This window comes from Drosophila takahashii, chromosome 2L, assembly GCF_030179915.1.
Source record: "Drosophila takahashii strain IR98-3 E-12201 chromosome 2L, DtakHiC1v2, whole genome shotgun sequence".
NCBI classification, from domain to species: Eukaryota; Metazoa; Arthropoda; class Insecta; order Diptera; family Drosophilidae; genus Drosophila; species Drosophila takahashii.
Window position 1 is genome coordinate 2633911 of NC_091678.1, and position 20957 is coordinate 2654867.

The 20957-nt window shown below is 39.0% G+C and overlaps 3 protein-coding genes across 8 annotated transcripts; all 3 read right to left on the minus strand.

Moving 5' to 3' along the window:
• Positions 1-3127: 3127 nt before the first annotated feature.
• LOC108064224 (protein rolling stone) lies at positions 3128-4473 on the minus strand. 4 transcript variants are annotated; one of them, XM_017151630.3, is made up of 4 exons: positions 4121-4366; positions 3854-4067; positions 3475-3778; positions 3128-3425 (listed from the first exon to the last, which is right to left on the minus strand). In XM_017151630.3, the coding sequence occupies exons 1-4, from the start codon at positions 4259-4261 to the stop codon at positions 3260-3262; spliced, it is 825 nt and encodes a 274-aa protein (XP_017007119.2). In that variant the 5' UTR covers positions 4262-4366; the 3' UTR covers positions 3128-3259. The 4 variants fall into 4 exon arrangements, with proteins under 4 accessions (XP_017007119.2, XP_070067763.1, XP_070067765.1 ...); XM_070211662.1 differs by having other exon boundaries at positions 3285-3425; positions 3485-3778; positions 4121-4379; XM_070211664.1 differs by lacking the exon at positions 3128-3425 and having other exon boundaries at positions 3640-3778; positions 3841-4067; positions 4121-4470.
• A 3803-nt stretch (positions 4474-8276) lies between these two features.
• LOC108064226 (uncharacterized) lies at positions 8277-9315 on the minus strand. Of its 3 annotated transcripts, none has more exons than XM_044395164.2 (5): positions 9172-9313; positions 9003-9099; positions 8760-8950; positions 8509-8700; positions 8277-8445 (listed from the first exon to the last, which is right to left on the minus strand). In XM_044395164.2, the coding sequence occupies exons 1-5, from the start codon at positions 9220-9222 to the stop codon at positions 8422-8424; spliced, it is 555 nt and encodes a 184-aa protein (XP_044251099.1). In that variant the 5' UTR covers positions 9223-9313; the 3' UTR covers positions 8277-8421. The 3 variants fall into 3 exon arrangements, with proteins under 3 accessions (XP_044251099.1, XP_017007124.2, XP_017007123.2); XM_017151635.3 differs by having other exon boundaries at positions 8279-8445; positions 9157-9315; XM_017151634.3 differs by having other exon boundaries at positions 8286-8440; positions 9157-9315.
• A 5672-nt stretch (positions 9316-14987) lies between these two features.
• Positions 14988-16457, minus strand: LOC108064212 (uncharacterized). The gene is made up of 3 exons (XM_070211412.1): positions 16301-16457; positions 15286-15956; positions 14988-15231 (listed from the first exon to the last, which is right to left on the minus strand). The coding sequence occupies exons 2-3, from the start codon at positions 15883-15885 to the stop codon at positions 15172-15174; spliced, it is 660 nt and encodes a 219-aa protein (XP_070067513.1). The 5' UTR covers positions 15886-15956; positions 16301-16457; the 3' UTR covers positions 14988-15171.
• Between the last annotated feature and the right edge of the window lie 4500 nt (positions 16458-20957).

Genomic DNA, 20957 nt, shown 5'->3' on the forward strand with positions numbered 1-20957 from the left:
AACTGTAATACCTCTTTATGTGTAGACTGTTTTTTTTGGGCTTTTCCTCGAAATCTTTCCCCTTCTTTAAGCTTTTCCGATTATTGACTTTCTTAGATTTATGTCCTTATGCTCAGATGATTGTTTATTGTTATCCCATTCAAACCCTTGAAAAGCTGACAAAGGACTAAAACTCAAGCCACCCCCAAACCGGCGAATACAAAAAATGATAATCAAGTAATAAATTTAAATTTAATCAAATAAATTCTTTTTCTTTTTCGAGACGGAGCACTCGAATACTTTTACTTTTGGTAATTATTTTTGGATTTCGCAGACTGCTCGAAATGCTTTTGAATACGAAACAAATATGTATTTATTTCCGGAAATCACATATTTCCGGTGAGCTCTTGCCCGTTCAACGTGCTATTAATGAGCAGCACAATTAAATTTCACTCTCAAAATTACTCGAAAGGATGAACAAAAATTCGATGTATCTGAAAAGTAGACTAGCTGTTGCTCTGCAAGTTTTGTTCAAGTATTAAAAAATATCAGTTGAGTTTTCCAAATAAATTGTGTGGTTTATTTTCCCTGTCATTCGTTGGGTAGATTTATTTTATACTTCACCAAAATCATCAGATTATCGCCTCAAACTTCTGATGGCCCACGCATACCCGTCATTCCCTATATATTAAATGGAATTTATGCAAAATTCGGATTCTACCTACGTGAGCGGATGTGTATGTGTGTGTGTTTGCTGCCCTGTTGTCCTTTATTTTCCCATGGCATAATATAAAACATCCTGTTTTTGCCTCTCACATGCCTATTGTCATAAATAACCCGTCCTGAAGGTATGTTTATGTTTGCGTTTGTCAGTGTGTTTCGAACCCGTCTGAGTGGGTTTTGTACATTTTTGTGACTGGCTTAAATTTGTTGCGTTATTTGCGTCATTTCCGAAGCAAATCAAAAAAGGGGAAAATTCGAAGGGCAGACAATGTATAGAAAAAGATGAAATATAAAAATAATAATAATGGGCGGTGGAAAGGAGCGACTATCCCTGGGCGTGCTGTGTGTAAAGTGTGTGCTTAATCAGCCAATCAATTTCATATACATATTTTAACACTTGAATGCGCTGGCAAAGAATAAAATTCCAATGCCGCTTGAGCAGAGCCCTCGGGCCACAACAAAATGCCTACCGAAACATTCTGCAAAACACAATACGCAGCTCACAATGCGAAATAGTTGAGCATTATATTGCTTATTTGGCAGGGCACTCGAATGAATATTTTACACTTTAATTTTTAATTATACGTAAATAACCTTTAATATATCAGTAAGTACAAATTATTAATTTGCATATAATTGGTGCTCCAACCAATTTCTATTGAAGAACAATGGTAACGCGAATTCTTCAGATAATTATGTTGAAAGAAAAACTTTAAAATTTCATTAATTAAATATTATTCATTTAATTTAATAATTCAGTTGTGTAAAATCCTTTTTATATAGATGGTAGTGGTAATTCCAAGGCAAAATACTTTTCAAACGCAAATTCTACAGATAAATACCCGAAAAGCAGTTTAAATAATTCGACAGTCGGTTATATGTAAGCTATACCCACATGCTGGTAATAATTACAAGGAGAACTACTTCCCAACGTTGTTAAATGTTCCCTGCCATCATCAAGTCAGTTAAGTGATTTTAGTTTTACAAATTTTCCCATGGTTTCGCTGCAAGCTAATACACCTCCATAGATATTGGCTTTTGCACATGTGAGGACTAAAAAAGCCATACCCCATAAAGTCTCCCTGCTTAGTGCCGCTTCAGAAGGACCCTGTGGGAACTGCTAAAGTGCAGCCACTTAGTAGGGCTCCATAGTTGCAGCTGGCATCGCCTAAAACATCGAACGTTAACGTATTTATGGCTGCACTCAGCTTGACAGCCGCCAAACTGCATTGGCATACAGAATGTGGGTGGAGATGGCAGTTTAAGGACGTCTTAAATTTTCATCTCGATTTTTCCCAGCCATTTGAGGCAATTATAAATACCGTTTCCTGACTTTGCAGCCCAACAAGGCGAAAAATACATTTGTATTCAATGTTTTTCCATTCGCTTCCCAGTTTATTCTTATTTTTATTTCACAATTTTCGTAACATTTCCGCCTTTTTGCATTCAATTTAATTTAACATAAACATTTATATGCTTATATTATTATCCAACGTACACGCAGGCAGCGCAGCTGCTGTTGTGCACTGTGCAGAAGGGTTTCATGCTTCAAGTGAGCATACGTAGCGTATACGTAATGTGCAATTTTGTAACGGACTGAAGGGGTTAATGCAGTTAAGGGGGGTGTGGTGGAATGGGGTGCGGTGGTTCACCTCCTTTCGGGTTTATGAGGGGAAAAGTATTCACTATAAATTTTGTGTGCGCACCACTTGCAACAACAACAATTGGCGAACGAGGACGGGAACAACTGCAACAACAACTTAAATCTTAAGTAGCTCAACTTGTTTATTTATCGAAGCAGAAGTTAATGCGGGGGTGGTGTGTTGTATGTTGGTCGGTTGGTTGGATGGCTGGATGGAAAAATGCAGCAATGAGTCAACTTATTGTTGCTGTCGTCCCAACGTTATTTACAGCTGTAATTGCAGCTGCAATTCGTAGGTAATTTAAAGGGAACTTTTGTTTAAAGAACAAAAAATACAATTTAAAGCGTAAAAAAAATTATATGTTTAAGGAATGCACTATACAATACAAAATACATACCAAAACATGGAAAAAATGCTTCAAAAAACACAAACTGCGTAGAAAACTTTATCAAAACAAATTATGACCGACCGACATATATAAAAAGAACACGATAGCACATTCAAGATAGATACAAGCTGATATAGATACAGGCGACATGATGTGGCCATCCCATAATAACCCCCTGGGAACAAAAGGATGGGAATGGCAGGACGAAGCGGAGTTGCAGCAGCAGAAGCAGTGCTTTTAATTTTCCAAACACGTGCGAGCGGCGTAAACAACAAAACAAGTCCGACATATCAGAGGACAAATAAGCTGAATTTGTTTTGACATCCCTCCTTCTGCTTTTTTTGTGGTCTTTATTATGCCCAGTAGCTGGAAAGCAAGAAAAGATTTTTAAATATTTAAAAAAAAAAGGACTTTATTTAAGGGATATTTTTTTATTCGACTACCAATATTCTCCCCCTTTTTCCGTATGCATTTTTATTTTTTAAGTTTTGGCACGCATCACTTTAATGCAATTATTAGGGGAGCCTCAATGAAGCTTCCCCGTTTTGCGTGCTATGAATGTTCTCAACCGATATACTCCATATTGCAGGGAGGACAAGCCAACCAATACCAAACTTAGCAGTGACACGGCTATTACAACTTGCTTTGGTTTCGTAAAGTCCAGAAAAGTATATATATAGGAATTTCCATTTCTAAAAACATAAAATTAATAGTCAAATTAAATTAAATAAAAATGCATACAAATTCCGACCACCCAGTTTATAAAATATAAGCGCAAATATTCCATATGAATAGCCAAATGCCAGTGGATAGACAAAGTGCAGAAGACGGGCTGGTTGCGCCACTATAAAATGATCAATGGTGAAGAAAATCGGCGGCAGTAGATGTACCCAAATATTGTAGAAATCCGAAATTCGAATAGGGTTAGTTAGCACCCGATCTTCGGGATATATGGCTGTCCAATAAGTAAGGGCGATTATATATTCAATATTTATTGTAATCCAATAGCATGCCCAATAGGTCTTGACCAAGCATCTTGGGGGAACTGAGTGATAAAGAATGTTCAGCTAATAATATTAATATTATATATTGAATATAAATTATTACGTTAATAGATTACCCCATATTTCCCGTTTGCAGTGATAAACAGTCACAAGTATGGCGCCTGTGATACTTGTAATACCGCACATAATAAATCCCCAGTTGGTCAGGAAGATGAAACAATTTCCTTGACGGTAATACTTAGTGAAATAACTGATTACGCCCACACCGAAGAAGCCGCCCATTAGCCAACGATAGGCCAAAAAAACAGAAGATTTTGGTTTTGATTGCCACTGAAAATAAAATTTTAGACAAATATTTCGGTTGAAAGGCGAAAAAAACCAACTTGGGAACGTAGAAAATCTAAAGGATAGGGATGACCTAGCCCGAATCTACGGATCCGGAATTCTTCCCTCAAACTTAGGGGTTCCTGAAGATGATCACTGGATTTTGGTTCTGGCTCGCTTCCGGCCAGCAAACGAAACATTTATACGAATAATTTGTTTATCAACTGGAAATCAACTGAGAAATGTCGTTAAGTTCAAGGCCTGCACTCTGCGCTCTGAGTTTCCGTTGGCAATTAACCCGTGGCGTATTCCCCTGGACTTCTTATCTCGCCGAGCACGCGGCTCGCCCTGCATAATTAACAGATATATCCGATTCAGTCGGGGACGCTGGTGCGTGCGTTTCAGTTCGGGGTTTGAGGGATCCCCCCGCAACTCTCGTTTCACGCAAATTACGACATGTGGCTGACATCATTTTCCTTCCTCAGCCATTCAAAGATTACGGCGGGTGAAAACAGAGGAAAGCCGGCTAAGGGAGGGACGGGGACAGGATGTCGTTTTGAGCCAAGCAGACACTTTTAATTGAGAGACACTTGGCTGAGCTGTAGCGTGCAATTAAAATGCCATTACATGTGAAAATAAAGCAGCAGGCTGCACAGTGAGATGGGATAGGTCAAAAATGTATTTTAAATATTAAAATTAAAAATTTAAAAAATATTTTTTAAATATTTATATATTAAAATAATATGTTTTTTTTTAATTGAGAAGATGAATAAAAAATTATATAATTTTGCCTATTTTAAAAAATTTTATTTTATTTTATTTACTTATTAGGCACATAAATATATAATTTATTTTATTGTTAAATATTTATATATTTTAACCACAGTGCTGCTTTGCATAGTAAATTACGAGGCAAGGATTTTGATATTCTTTGCAGCTTTTGGTGGTGATGTGGACCCCTGGCTGTTTTTCTTTCGTGTGGGGAAAAGTGTGTGTTTGTCTGGGAGTCTGAGTAGTTGACACCCCTGAAGGTTTTCTTGGGGGGAAATGCTTTTCCGTCTTCCAGACTCTTTTCTCTATTTTCACGTCAAAACCAGTATTTGCATATCGTGAACAAATCACATCAAGAGACTCATATAAACTAGTATGTATTGAAATAGACATACACGTACCGCCCTTGTCCACCTTGCTGCCATTTAATATGTAAATTTTCTTTGCGACATTCACTCGGTTGAATTGGCCAGAAAATTCACATTCAGTTTGTCGATTTTTCTGTTGTTATTTTATGTTCCTAGTTCTCGTTGTTTCCAATTGATTACCTGATTTCTACATCAATCAAGAAAGATATTGTATGATGTAAGGACAGGAAATTGTTTTGTAAGAACTGCAATGCACAATGGTTTTGGAATCAAAGAAAAGGTATAATTCATCTCCTTCCTAGTATTAAGTTGTAGCCTTTTGAATATTTTTTTAGTTCAAAGCCACTCTTTAAAGACCGATATTAATTACGAAAACAGTAATACTGCGTATAAAACAACAATTAAGACTACCTTCCGTTGAACAGAAATTTGTAATGGACTATAAATATGTGATATGCAATCAAAGTACGTTTGTTTTAAATAACCGGACCCCAGTACAGTGAGTTATTTACCATTGCTGTCGACACCGTGAGCTTTTGGTTGGAAAAAGTGTATAGATTTTGATCGAAGCATTCCTCAAAGTCAAACTGGGGGAACTGAGGGCTCAATTGAGCTCGAGTACATGAGCCCGGGGGGGAAATTAAATTTCCAAACGGCAAACGGCCCATTGGCGTGTGTCCTACTTTTCCCTCGCCCAAGAAAGCAAAACTCTTTGGCAGTTTGCCATCGAGTTGCGCTTTAAAAGTGCGTGCTAGCAGGGTGGTTCGGGGCAGCAGGGTGTCTGGTGTCAAGGGTTAAGTGTTTTAAAGTGAGCCCGCCATTCAGGCCATTTCTATGTTATCGCAATTTACCAACCACTCCAGCCACGCCCCCAGGCGGCGATACCTCACGTGTCATTATCTTAATTTAAGGCAGTCCTTTCCCCGACATCCCTCCTTTGATAGAGCTTCTTTCAGCTCCCATATCTCTTACTTGAATACACAATTATGTGGGGAATGGAGGAGGTTCGCATGTGGGGTGGCTTAAAATTAAATTTCTCATGCTTAGAGACCCCGAGTACCGAGTACCGGAGACCTGTGCCGTTGCTCATTACTATATAGTCACGTTTGGCAGGGGAAGTAAGGGGAAGGCAGATGAATATACGGACACGGTCTGTTACGCTCGTTACTGCGCGGCTATATCACGACTTGAGATTCGTCGAGAGCCCTCACAATTCTAGAGCATCACTCAAGCTGGGTAAACTAACTATGTGATAAAGAGCACAAAAGCCGAAGGGTGCGAAGAAATCCTTAGAGAGAAATGAACTTGCAAAAAGGTAACTCACAACAAAAAGAGGTGAGATGTGTAGATTCTTTAACAGTTTATTTGTAATACTTAGAAATAAAATATAAATTATTCAACCCTCTTAAAAAATGTTTTTCAAAATTACAAAAGAGTAACCGAAATGCATGTAGAAGTTGTATAATAATATTCAGAAAATATTTATAATAATTAATATTTACAGAACAGTATTTTTAAAGGGTATTTTCCACTTCCTTATGCTTGTTTTTGCTTTGTTTTGATGTTATTAGACTCTTGGGAATTCCACATGCAATTTGCAATCTTTCCTTCTTGCCACCATAGTTTGTATATATTTAGTGTGTAAATCAAATGAGCACATAAGCGCATTTATATACACTTGGCAGGGTATATTTATGTATGGATGAGTTGTTTTTGTGTGGGTGGCATAATGAGGACGGTGGTCGATGCTTATATTTCTGCTCTATAAAATAATATCAACATGTTATTGCATTTGAATTTAAAATGCTGTGCATTTTGCAGGAGAAATCAACAAAATGTCACAACTTGTGTGTCACGTTCATGTTAACCTAAATACAAAGCCGTATAAATATAAGAAATACCTGCAAAAAACATAATATAATTTTGAATTGATTGGCTGCTTTTTATATAATAACTACTCGTTTTTATAAATACAATTTATTTGTTTTATTATTTTTCATGGCTCAACTATGTTTAATATTGTCTGTTGAGTAGCAGCAATAAATCGACCTAAAATATGAAAAATATATATACAACTTGTTCACCACTGAAATAATTTTTATTGAAAGAAACAGAAATAATAAGCTGATTTCCAGGACTAAGTTAAACACTTGAATAAAATCAGAACTTTAATAATACCAAAAATATTAAACAAAGAACTTGTTGATTTTCGAAGAAATGCATTTAAAAGTTCCGCAATTTAATTATTACCCAAGAAAGCGTAAACACAACACGCCAACTTGGCAATGCTCTTTTCTGGCCCTCTGCGGAAATCAATGCATGCCCAAATGCATCTGAATTCGAATCCCAATCTGAATGCATATTGAAAATGTGCATAAATGAAGGGGGGTTGGTGGGTGCGTTGCTCGGGGGTGGTGACAATGCCGTCTGCTCGGTATTTATGCAACTCGCACACCCACAATCAATTATGCAATATGAAAAGCCAAGGCTTGTCCGAGGAAAACGAAAAATCGAAAAGCATTTGCGGCAATTTCTCAATTCGAAGTGAAGGCAGCTGGCATGCAGGAAGGGGGTAGCTGTTACCCCAGAGGCGTCGAAAAGGGGAGAGGGGGTAGGGGCTTCGAAGGGATTGGGCTGTGAAGAGGGGGACAGACGACCCCCGGGCTACGTGGACGTCTGCATTGCGCCATGCAAACTCGAGCTGCGGCAGCAACAACTCATTTTTCCCCATTTTGTATTATTGACAAAGGGGGGGACACGACTGTCGACTGTCGACGGCCGACGATTTTCATTGAATATTTTTCGGCCAGAACGTGTGGGCCTTTTCGAAGAGCCAGACTGTGTCGGAAAAGCGGGAAAACTCCCTGCCAAAGGCTAGCAAACAGTTTGCATCACTACTACTACCAACAAACCAACCAACAAGGCTCGAGACTCTAGACTCCTCTACTCGACATTCTGCTGACCTCAATATTTGTTCAACTTTTCAGCAACAATTTTGTTATGCGATTTTCCCCACTTTCCCCACTGCTCCTGTCATAAATGCCTGCAGTTTTGGCAGCTTGTGCAGTGAAAGTGATTTTGCGATGGGTTCAGTTGGTTTATTGCTTTGATTTGCTGTTGCTAAACTTCGGTGGCTCTGATTACGATGGGTGGATAGATGGATAGATGGGGGTGTGTGGCTTTTGGCCAGCAATCAGTGCCGGCAAATCAAATTTCATGCCTCAAACAACAATCCACTCACTGAGCTAAGAGAACAAATTAAAGAAAGGGCTTTCACATGTAGTATCTCTCGAGGGGCCGCAACTCACCCACATTCGGGCCAAAAGGCGGCAGGCAAGGAGAGCCTGGCAAACTGGGCCCAAACCCAGGATCGTGAGAAGGCGCAGGCTGGGGGCGTGGCTGTGGGCCAGGACCAGCTGACAAATGGCCGAGGAGAAACAGACGAACATCACGAAGTTGGACAGCAGGACCAAAGTGCTAATGAAGGCCAACTTGCAGCGCTGCAAGTGGAAATCGAAGGAAGTTCGGGGTTCGAACACAAAGAGTAATCACTTCTTACGGGCACCAGGAGGGCCAAATTAAATGGCAACAGCAGGGCCAAATGATGCCTGAAAAGGACCTCAAAGAACTGCCAGCTGGATGACCGCAGGACCTCGTGCCAACTCTGATGGGATCCCAAGGCGACGCTTTCTTCAAAAACCAGTGGAACGTAGTAGAAGGTGTTCACCGGTCCATCCGAGTTAATGGTATCTGCGAAAAAAAATTTACGTTAAAAAAGCTGAGGTAAGGATTAAAAACCCACCTTGAGCCAGGTGCTTGAACATATTGATCACATAGTACAGCAAAAAGTTGTGCAGGATGAGCAGCAGGGCATCCTTTTTCAGGGGATGTATGGATCTCTATTTATAGGTAATAAAAAAAATTATTTAAATGATTTTCCACATTTAATAACTTACAAAAATGAGGAAAACCTGATAAAGGAATATAATGCTGGTCACAATAAGCTCATGCATATCAGCCATTCTCGCTAGCTTTGCTGGAAAATGTTAATAATTTTGAATAGAGTTTCCGAAACTAAATTTCCTATTGATAGACAATTAAAGCGTTGATTTCTAGAGTTTTGCAACAATATGAAATTACAAAAGGAAATAAATAAATGTCCTTAACTAAGACTAACTTGAATCAATATTTTGCCCCGAAGTCAAAGGTAAATTACACTATTACCGCTTGAATGAATAGTTTCCCTTTTATTTACCGAATCTCCGGCAATGTCATTCATCAAGATGCAACAACAAAGGGTCACCTCAATTATTATGCTTATGATTAAGAGTATCCGGCCGCAGGTATTCTCAGGCTCAGACTCACTGCCTAATGGCCTACAATTACCAATTAACAGATTATGGCATTGACCAAGTGCTTCGGATGAAGCTGAAGCTTTGGCAATCGTCGAGTCGAGTCAAGAGGCAAAGCAAAATAATTTAATTTAAATTTCCAGCATGTGCAAATAATGTAAAACATTTCGGCACATTACAAGTGCTGCCTGCAAATTGACTGTCAGTCAGGCAAAGCGGCCACAAACATCACAGAAACGGCAACAAAAGCTGCAATAAGAGTTACGAAAACAACGACCGCACAATGGCAACTGCAGGGGAATATTCGCATATTATACAAACAATAAACATTGTTAATTAATTTACTTCAACTCGAACGGCAACTGCACTTTGGCTTTGGCTGACTTTAAGCTGCTCTGAATGCACGCTGAGTTGCATAAGGAGCTATTCTGGATTCTCTTTTATATTTAAAACATTTAAAATAAATTCCACAATTTAAGAGCCTTAAACAAAAAGCACGGGAAATAAATCCACCATAAATATTTTGAGGAAAATTTCAAAACGAAATTAATTTGCAGAACAACCAACGCGAAATTCACTTATTAACGCTTATATGATATGGCGCTTACTTCGGCCTTCTGATAACTTGTGGCATATTTCAGGAGCAGTGACTATAATAATGCCTCGTGCAAGCGGTATCATTATAAATAATGACTCTGATTAAATATGATGTAATCCTTTGCTGGGATCCGGCGATTCTGGAATTTTTTGTTAAATGCTGCAAACTTAATTAAACATTAATCATAGGCGGCGGCAGGCAAAGTGGAGGGAAAGGGGATGAGATAAGGCGATTGGAGGATGGAACAGACAAGTGCATTAATTAACGGTCCGCTGTCCCTGGTAACTGACCATAAAGGATTTGCGTTATTAATTGAACGATTTTCGGATCAATATCCTACAATGCGCACTTTCAGGCCGTCTCCCTTTTGGGTTACTACCTACCTTACTTTATTTTTAGTAATTTGCTCGCTTTGGGCCATTTAAGAATAACTGTCACGTACGTTCGACTGGCCTGGCCCACACTTACCATTTCATCAAAGGAAATCGAGCTTGAATTGATTTCGCACACATAAGCCATAAGACGGAGGCCTCCTCCTTTCCTCCTTTCCAAAAAAAACACACCTTTACTTGGCCCTAATGTGTGTCATTTGGTCGGCAGTTATCTTAGGGCCAAATGCACAAAGGGGCGGTAATTTTCCGAACATTTTCATCTTGCCAAAAAGAAAAAACAAAGAGCCCCAAGCTTTTTCTCTTTTGGATTTTCCTTTCTTGTTAGCTAAGTGAATTTTTATTTGCCATAGCTTTTAGTAAATGTCCATTAAATTTATTCGATTGGCAGTCTTTATTTTATTTGATATTCCATTTATATAATTGTTAATAAATGGTACATAATATTTCCAAAAAATCCCTACTACGAAAATAAAATTAAAAAAACAAAATAGTATTGCAGAAAATACAATTTCCTTTGAAGCCCCATGCCGAAATTCAGATATCAAGCCCATCTTCAATCAGCGAGAGCAACAAGTTACAAGCGAAAACCAACCCAAGGACTCACAGCTCGATCCGTGCATTCATTTCAATTTCATTCGCAACAGAACTGAAAAAACAGCGAAAACTGAGACTCATTTACACATTTATGTGGGAAAACGTCAACTCCTGAGTAATTTATGCACACAACGGAATTTAAATGCCCTTTATTTCCCTTTTTTTTCTGTCCGCAGAAACAAGGCCGCTTCAGTTCGTCACTGTTTCGGGTTCACTTTCATTTTTCACTGCGCAATGTCCCTCTGAGTAAGAGAAATGAGCTGTAATGGGTGCCAAAAGCCAACCGACGGGGAAAAAGGAGAAAGGAGACAATTTATGCGAGCTCGGGGAATTGTTTCGAAAATTGACAAATTATGGTCATAAGTGCTGCGATTAGTCCGTTCCCTTGTTATTTTCGCCAACTGTCCCAAGGTTGTCTCCTCGAAAACCACAATGTGCACTGCGTATATATACTTATTAGAGAAAAAGAATCGGGGCTATAGCATCCTGCGTGTTATTAATAATTCAATTTAGCCGTCTCACAGCAGGCGCCGCAGGTCAGAGAACTCTGGAAAAGCTTCGAGCACGCAACTGCGATACCTTCGACTCCAATCTTCCAAACCCCTATTACCATTTAGCAGTTACCCGTTCCATTTACATTTCCACTACCATTTCCATTTCCACGGATAGCTCATTATCTATTCATGCAAGTTAAGTGCGAAAGCTCATATAGTGGAATAATAAATGGAATTTTGTCCACGAGCCGGTACAATTGCATAAACAGCAACACGTGCTATGCCAACCGATCCAGAGAAATACTAACGGGGTTTACTTGAGCGTTCTGCTGTTATGTGGGAATATTCTAGTATCTACTTTAAACAATGTTATTTTACCAACAATTGTTATTAAAAATATCTATGCATTTCGCTAGTATTTATTGGCAAGGCAATCTTTCAATTTTAAAAACAGCTTAACTTATGAAAAATCCACAAATCAAAAAAGAGGAACCATTTTAGATGATGCGCCTATTTGAACATAACTTCAACAGAAATAATTCTGATTTTGCCATAAATCCTAAATCCGAATTTTCAAATATAGAATAAATTTATAACCCAGTGATTTTTTTGCATAAAATTAAAAAACTTCTGTGAAGAAAATTTCACAGTACCTTAAAGGGTAAAATATTGGAAGCTACAGATATTTCCAAAAATTCAAACTCAGCCGTTTTACTTTTGCTGGGGCTTGAGAACAAGAGATATTTTCGAAAATATCTGCCTAACAACTACTCAGCTGTTTTGGTTTTTTTTGCGGTTTACCCTCAACAGCCTGGTTGTGTCCCCTATTAATTGCGATAAAATTAGTTTGCCCCGGATGAAAGGACACTGATGCACTGAGTGCCTGAGAGTAGAAGCCGCAGAGTTGTGTCCTGTCGAAAAGTCACTTAATCAGCGAGGAAACAGAAGTGGAGTCTCCACTTCTCCACCCAGAAGTCCGTAGAGCCAGAACAGGACCAGGAAGACCTGAACTGCAGGCGACAGGCGGTTGCAAGTGCAACAAAGCCCATAATTAATATCACTTTACAGTTGCAAACTGCCGCACGACAGCCGACAGTTTAGTCACCATATGTGTGGGGGCAGCTGGAAGTGTCGGTTGTTGGCCAAGACCAAGGGGTATTAAGAACTGTTTATTTAATTGTCGGGCAAATTTCCATGTCTCTTAGGGGTTTCGTAGTGCCAATTTGTCACCGCCAGCAATTGGGCAAGGGTATATAATTAATCTGGGGATAAGTCGGAGGAGTGGTGCCATTTTTCTCAAGGTGAATCAAGGTTGCATTTACTAAAGTATAATTGTGGGAAAGTCGAGAACTTCGGTTATTAGATACCCGATACCCGGAGATATGCAGTCATCAAAGCTACTGGAGCCATCTAGCGGCAGTTGAAATTTTAATGGCTCCATCTAGCGGATATTTAAATTTTTGCTATTAACTTTTGATTGAATATTTTAAAACACAACAAAATTGCAATTACACTTTTCCTAAATCTTCAAGGACTAAATCTTAAAGACACTTTCTTTACAGTTTCTAGAACCATTAATAGAAATAATCACAGTCCATATTTCACTTACTAATGTATCGTCTTTAAAGCCGAGTAGCGGATAGCCATTTCTAAAGACAGCTCACTATTATATCCCAATGCTATATTAATTGCCGCCCGAATATCTTTCCAGTCGACTGCCAGCTGAATTTCTGTATTTTGTGCTCCAAATCCAAAAATATTAATGTGAAATATTAATTTGAAATCGTAATGGCTATGCATAAATTCTAATTTATAACCAGCTGTGCTATCGGACTGCAGAGGTCCTTCGTTCATCCTCATTCCCCTCGAAACATCCAGCTGGGTGGCTTTATGTATAGTTTATGCCTCATTATGCTGCTGCTGCTGCCTTTGAATGCCAACTTCAAATTCATCTTGTGGATAAATACGAGAGGACAGCTTTGGATTATGTGGAATACTAAATGGCATTATTTCCTGGAGAGAGCTAATCTTTAAATTGGGAACTCTTTTCCACCTTCTCGAGCTCTTTATATTGATTAAGTGCTAAAATGGCCATAACAGCCGAGGGGGTAGCAGGTGAAACTAAGTAAGAATCGAGTGATTATCATTAGCCGCCGGAGTAGTTGCCATTTAGCACGCACAACGAGATGCACGACAGCAACATCAGCAGGCAGCAGCAGCAGTTGCACTTGCAACAATGTTTGAGTAATTGTTTGCCCCGTTGCAGCAGCAGCAGCATCATCAGCAGCAACTGCAGATGCATCAAAATTTGCATGCAAACAGAAGAGCCCCCCTCTCAAACCCCCCTTTAACCCCCCTTGACTGCACACGTAACTGAACGGTGGCAACAACTGCAGCAGTAATTGCAACAAACAATTAGCGTCACTTGGATTTATGTTTACGAGCGGCTGCCTCGACATTTTCGGCCACAATGACAGTGGCGTTGTGCCCCCTTTCACCCCCTTTCAGCCCCCCTTTGCTACACTGCCCCTTTATGGCTGTCATCGGGCAAAAAGTTGATCAATCAGGACGTGTAATTTATTTACGATTTCACTCAGGCCAAAGAACGAAAGAAAAAGAATCTCTAGATTAACTCTGAATCTTCTTGTTCTGGCTCTATGATTTATGTAATTGCCCCGCGAGTGTTGTGGCAGCAGCATGTAAATGACGTCATTACAAGGCGTGGGGGCGTGGCTAGGTAGTCGCCTGTCGACGGGGCTGCCCTCGGCATTAGTTTAGAGCCAGATAGGCGAGGGCCTTGCCACATCTATCCGACATCTAGACAAACACGCGGGCCGGCGAGAAAGGCGTGGTCGGCGAGTTTCCGCTTCGACTTGCAACACTTTTGTGCAACACGCCCCACACACAACCTCGCATTTGACATTGACTTACTGCACACCGAGTAGAGTATCCTTGCCCTAAAATGTTTGGCTTTAATTTAAATTTATTGAAATTTTAGAGGACCTTTGTGCTGGGGGTCAGTGAATTTTCCTATTTTTGATATTTAATTTGTGCGTTTTCCTTCAAAACATAGATATTATAGAATCAATATTGTCAAGATATCGAAAATATCGATCACTTTTAATCTCTATATTCCATGGTCATTATTTTATGATTCAATTTTAGCCCGCGATCGTTCAATAATATTCTAAATTTAATTGACGTTATTTAAAAAAATTAAATACTTTTTGTGGTAGAATAAAAAAAAACCGTAACTTGCTACAAATGTTAGTAAATTAACTGAAAATCTAGCAACCCAAGCTTTGTCCTTCCTCAAAGAAATAAACAATGTTTTTTAAATTTTTGTTATGCATAAACAGATTTTTATTTCGAATTCGACGACGCTCTTAATTATGAATATGAAAACCACAATTTGCAGGCCAAAAGAGAGCATGGAAATGGAAACTGATACCGGTACTTGAGGACATTATTTTCACCCACCAACACCCATTGCAGACGCGGGACTTCAGATATTAAATCTCAGTACCGCCAATTTGAGCTTTTAACATCGATTGCAGACGCGACGGCGCTTGTGGCGTTCGTTGTGGGTGACCTTGCAGGCCTGTAAAATCAGTAGAGATCTAATATCTTATTAAATAAATATAACAATAATTACCATGCGGCGGTACCGATCCTTCTTCTCCTCCGAGAGCTTCGACCAAGCCTTGGCAGCCTCGATGATCAGTTCCTGGGGCTTCAGGCCGCAGTGCTTCTTGCGAAAAGAGCGCACAAAATTCAAGTAGCCATTATTCGTCACGGGACCAGGTTTGCTGCACTTTGGCTTGGCACACGGGGATCTCCGGGGCTTGGAGCAGGCCGCCTTCCTATGGCGCGCAGCACAGGACTTCCTTGGTTTGGCATAGGACTTTCGCGGTGCGGCGCAGGTGTTCCTTGGCTTGGCGCAGGACTTTCTCGGTGAGGAACAAGATTTTTCCCTGGGAGCACTACGCTGCTTGCCCATGGGATGATTGCACATTTCACTCAGTCTCTTGGCACTCTCATCGTCCATATACATGGCATTCAACCTCATGTGGCTACCACGATAGCTATTCTTCTCCTCCTGGCTCATTCTCTTCCAGCACCTGGCACTCTCCTCGGCGAAATCCAACCAACCCATGTTGCTTTGTGGACGGAAGGTGCGCATGAAGTTCAGAAAGCCATTGGTTTCCCACGATCCCAAACTCATGCTCTCGCTTTCGTTCGCTTTGTCGGTCATGGTATATTTATTCTGATATCAAAGACTGCTTCGTATAAAGGCCTATTAAATTATAGAAATTCTCACGAAACCTAAAAGAGTAACGAATGATTGGATAAAGATAATTAAACAGAGTATTGAAATGAATTTAGGCATGAAAGTAAATTTGGAAATAGACCATAAATTTAAGAATAATTTCATTTCTTTAAGTTTTAAATTTGTTTATATGCCGAACAAGAAAAATATTAGGAAATCTTTGACGTGCAGACCTCCAGAAATATTGAATCATTGAAACGCGATATTTTAGCAATTTTTATTTCTCGGAATTATAATTTTGTTTTATTTCAAAGAAGTTATGTATACTGAACTATGTATGTATATTGTGTATATGTTTTGTTGAAAAATTCTTTATATTTTTTGTTTCCGTTTCACTTACCTCTTGTCGACGTTTTGTATAAAATTTTACTTTTTTCGACAACAAATTTTAAGGGAAAACTGAAATTACTATAACCAATTTTACTGAGAGTTTTAGAAGTGAACTGTTCATGTGCTACTCCAAATTATAACTGAAGCTCTAACGAACTGGCTGTCAGGTCGAGACATTATTCGATATTATTACAAAAGCCAGGCCAACTAGATGGAATAAAGTTGGATTTGATCGCAAAAGGCGCCGGCGGATACTACGCATCCTGGAAAACATCCTTCTGTTCCTCGGTTTCCTTTCCTCGTGTTAAGTTTTCCTCCAAGGCGGCATAAATTATGTGAAACAATTTTTATTCCCACTACCGACTTTGCGGTTTATTAAAATTTCTAGCCGCCGGGCTTAGAAATTTTTGGGGGGCCAAACGGCTGGGGGATTCCGATTGTTTGGACATGTGTGAGGTTTTCTATTATCTGTAAAATGTTATGATTTATTATGTGCGGGTTCAAGTTGATGGTGTGGCCATAAATTGCGACCCTTTTGCAGACTTTGCCTTTTGCCGTTGGCTTTTCCTTTTGCCGTTGAAGTTGGCTCATCTTTGGTCTCTCTGCCTTTGCCAGCAGCAGTTAAGTCAATTAATTGGCCTTAGATTTATTAGTTTTTACCCCTCGCGCCTTTGGCTTACATATATGTAGGTGCCGTGATTTATTGTTTGAGGAATGCGAAAACAACAAAGGAAAATTCCTCGACTTTGACTTTGGCACGCACGCAGGATGAGTAGTTTGAGTATCCAGGTGACAGAGGGGCTTCCTTTTCGGAATTCCAAAATTCCGGGAGGAGTGGCATTTGCATATAAATAGATATGTCAGCTAAAATATGAACCACATGAGCCGGTTCCTATAGATATTATTACTGTTTTTGGCTCGCGGCGAAAATGCGTCCGTTGCGTGTCGCGATAAACACGAATTTCAAGTTCTCCACTCGGACACTTTCCATTAAATTAGCCTTAGTGTCACATTTTGACACCGAAACTGATGTGCCGAGGGGCGTGGGTTCTTACACTCATTGTCGCCTAATGGTATCGTACTGAATTATTAACTGGGTCACAGCGAGAACACACATAGAAAGTAGCAGGATCCGAATCTTAGGAAATCAACTGTCACAATTGGGGACTTTAGCTTAAAAGCGAAATAAAATATTTAGTGTTCCCTAGGGCCTTTTTAAATATAATTTGGGACCTAAGCAATATCCACAGTTAACTTGAAAGTAGTGGAACCTGTTAAAAACAATCAATTTAAGAAAATACCATACGATAAAAATAATAAAATGGTAACCAAAAATTAGTATAAATTAAATCCTGTTTATTTCATAATTTATCTTTTATCCAATTTGTAATAGTAAGAATAGAAAGTAATAGAGATTATCAAATTATTTTTAAGAGCTTTAAAAGTTGTTCTTTATTTATTACTTTTTTATTTACTACTAATCTGTTTCCAATTTTTTTTACCCTTTAAGTTATTTTTGCTTAACCTATAGTAAATGCCACTCCATGAGCTGCTTTAAATAAAAAGCACTCCGTAATCCCATCCACATAGCAATGCAAATACTACCCACTGAAGCCGCAGGAAAAGGGAAGAAAGGAAGACGAATTGAATTTCCTTCAAGTCATGTTGACAAATTCGGCTGTAGGCCAAGAGGCATCTCGTCATCACATTGGGCCAAGTCCTGCACTCGAGTGCAAGGATATGTGAGTGTTGGCAGTGGCACCCCGATTGTCATCGCTGCCAGATCCTGTTTTCCCGCCCCTCGAACTTCTGCGAACCCCACTTTTCCATCATCGGGGGTCCTCCGGTGTAATAACTTAAAATCCCATAATAAAGCTACTTACTGCTTACTTCGTCGGTTGGCGATGTCCTCGTTGCTCTAACAATAACTATTTTTCTTTGGATTTGGCTTCGGCCTGGGATGTGGCTCGAATTGAGTTCCCGAGTTCCAGAGGCTTTCTGCCACCGCAAATGTGCAAGTCAAGTGCATACGTCACTGGTTCCATTCAGCAAAGCCATATACCTAAGGTCTAAGTGCACAGCATCCATTTTGGTTTCATTTTTCCTCCTTTTTCTACTCTTGTTAGTTACTTTTCTGTCTATAAAAAATATCCTGCCAAGCGACCGGATTAAGATTGAATTTTTCTTGGTTTTCGGTTTTTACTACTCAGTTTAAATTTTTTTATTTTTATCAGTTTCTTCTGCTCAAGCAGAAATTTTTATCTGGTCTTCGGCAGGTGAGGAGTCGTTTAGATGATATCCCCACACAAAAGGCTGCTAAAAATATTTTCATGTTGAAATAGAAATATTTCTCCATTGAAAATGGAAACGTTTTTGCCATTGTGTTTGCTCTGTATGTATGTGTATGTATATGCACCGGATGTTGTACAGTTATTGGAATGTCTCTTCATTTCCACTACCCATTCTCAAGTATCCCTAGAAACGGAATCGACAATGGACTATTAGTTGGCATTTTTCTAGTATTTTCGTCGTCCTCCGCCGTCGTCGTCGTCGACAGGAAATGGTAAACTGATTTCTCTTATTAATTTCAGTTGGCAATTTGTGCAGATAAATCAGCGCAGTTGTTAGTGCTACGTTGCTATTTTCCCCCCTCTCTCCATTCCATCAGTGTTTCCTTTGTACTGTAAGCCAATTCAATTCCCCTGAAAAGTAAGCTAAGCAATTGCTCGCATATTTGTTAAGAATAAGCATTCCGGAATTTTTCAAGTAAATTAACCTTTGCCTGGCACTCGTCCAATGAATGGGTATTTTGGGGGGTGCTAGCAGCAGGACGTCCCATATTTGTCATGATGTGCAATTGAAGTTGTAAATGGAGTTCGGTAGTGAGTACATGGCATTTTGTATGTAAATTGGGTAAATTCCGAGAAAATATATATTTATAATAAATACCTAGACAATTGGATAAATATTCACTAAAAAACAAAAAATATAACACGTTTTTATTGAAATTTTAGAGTAAATGGAATTTTTACTAGCTGTATATGCAGTGGGAAAGGCTTTTAATGCTCAAAAACCAAGAAAAATTTATGTGAAATGATAATTAATTTTATATTATTTGATATTTGACTTGATATGCGGCATACCAACTCGATATGCTCGAAATGTAAGTAATAAGTTCGAAATAGGCCAGTAATGTAGAATGCACAGATCGATTTTTTTGATTTTTTTTTTTGAGTTGTGTTATAATTAGAGTATTTTAAGTTTTATAGAGTTGAAAGATAATATAATATGTTCATAATGAAATTCGTTTTTTATCACGTGGCCACTTTTTCATAGAAGTATGCCTCGTTCTGCCGATTGCAACGATATTTTTAATGGTTTCAATTAAGCTGAATGGTCGATTCGAGGCATTATAACAACATTAACAATAATAACAGCAACGACGTGACTTTTGTGCAAATTGTTAACGTCGGCGCTCCCCGCGACATTGTTGTTGCTGGTGCTGCTGCTGCTGCCCCCGATGTTGCGCTAAATATTTTAATTAAAGAAATAATTACATTAAATGCATTTCGTACATAACACGTGGATCGCAATGCTGACAACGCCCACAAGCAGTTGGCATTTTTTTTGGTTTTAATTTTTAAAACTTCATTAAGCGAATTTATTGCAAGCAGGCATCGGGCCATTGGACAGTTTTTCCGAACAGAATGCAATTTAAATCCAACGCACACACCCACACAAAAAGGCAAAAAAAAAAACAAAAAAAACGAATATAAAATCGAATAAAAGTGCAACAAATGAATGTGCAAGTGTCACTTTTGGGTCATCAATGAATTGCGCACCTTCGGCATTTTCCGCGCTTAATTATTTCAATAAAATCAGCATACGAAAATAATCATCAGAGAAACAAGCTTCGAACAAATTATAAGAGGGGACTCGAAATGCGGTTAACACAATTATAATTTCAATTTGCGAGCTCGTACACGGCGTTGCATAATCGAGCTGAAGACTGAAGCAATTGGGGCTTAACAAGTGCACGTACTATGATTTACTTGCGCAATTACACGTAAAATAAGTTGGATTTTCAACTATATTCATGAACCGATTTTTAAAGGCTTTTACTAAAACTTATTATCCTGCAAAAACCTAAACATTCGCTTTGATTCAACATTGTACAATTTTTCCTATGCTTCCTAACGAGAAAGCTGCTGTTCGTATATCGTATATTCCTGTTTCCATTTGCCGTGGCATATTTAATAACAGCGCATTAAGATGCGACACATTTGCAGTCAAGTCAACAAATTGCCGCCAGCAATGCCACCCCACCACCCAACTCGCTCCACCTCGGAAAACTCGCACCACTCAACCACCGCCCTCATTTTCGCAACACCCATTTGGCTCACACTCTGAAATCTTGACGACGTGCGCGCTTTAATCTTGTTTAAAAATGCGCAGCTGTAACAACAACGACAGCAACGAGAAGTGCGTGCTTGTGTGCTAAGGTGAGTCAAAAACCTCACAGCCCCAGAAAGGAAATACTGAAAGGCCGAAGACTTAAACACTCTTAGAAAGTTAGAATTTAAAATACAATTTGTTTATTAATTATAGGTATAAATATGTATTTTTTAAATATTATTAACCTTAAGATAACCAAGAAAATTTAAATA

What these genes read in the sequence shown, in the direction of transcription:
- LOC108064212 (XM_070211412.1), bottom strand. Translation starts at nt 15,885, where the DNA reads ATGACCGACAAAGCGAACGAAAGCGAGAGCATGAGTTTGGGATCGTGG. An exon ending in AGGATCGGTACCGCCGCATG is followed by an intron (nt 15,232 to 15,285) that starts GTAATTATTGTT and finishes CTGATTTTACAG; the next exon opens with GCCTGCAAGGTCACCCACAA.
- LOC108064226 (XM_017151635.3), bottom strand. Translation starts at nt 9,222, where the DNA reads ATGGCTGATATGCATGAGCTTATTGTGACCAGCATTATATTCCTTTAT. An exon ending in ATCAGGTTTTCCTCATTTTT is followed by an intron (nt 9,100 to 9,156) that starts GTAAGTTATTAA and finishes ACCTATAAATAG; the next exon opens with AGATCCATACATCCCCTGAA. An exon ending in ATTTGGCCCTCCTGGTGCCC is followed by an intron (nt 8,701 to 8,759) that starts GTAAGAAGTGAT and finishes TTCCACTTGCAG; the next exon opens with CGCTGCAAGTTGGCCTTCAT.
- LOC108064224 (XM_017151630.3), bottom strand. Translation starts at nt 4,261, where the DNA reads ATGTTTCGTTTGCTGGCCGGAAGCGAGCCAGAACCAAAATCCAGTGAT. An exon ending in TAGATTTTCTACGTTCCCAA is followed by an intron (nt 4,068 to 4,120) that starts GTTGGTTTTTTT and finishes TTTTATTTTCAG; the next exon opens with TGGCAATCAAAACCAAAATC. An exon ending in AAACTGGGTGGTCGGAATTT is followed by an intron (nt 3,426 to 3,474) that starts GTATGCATTTTT and finishes TTATGTTTTTAG; the next exon opens with AAATGGAAATTCCTATATAT.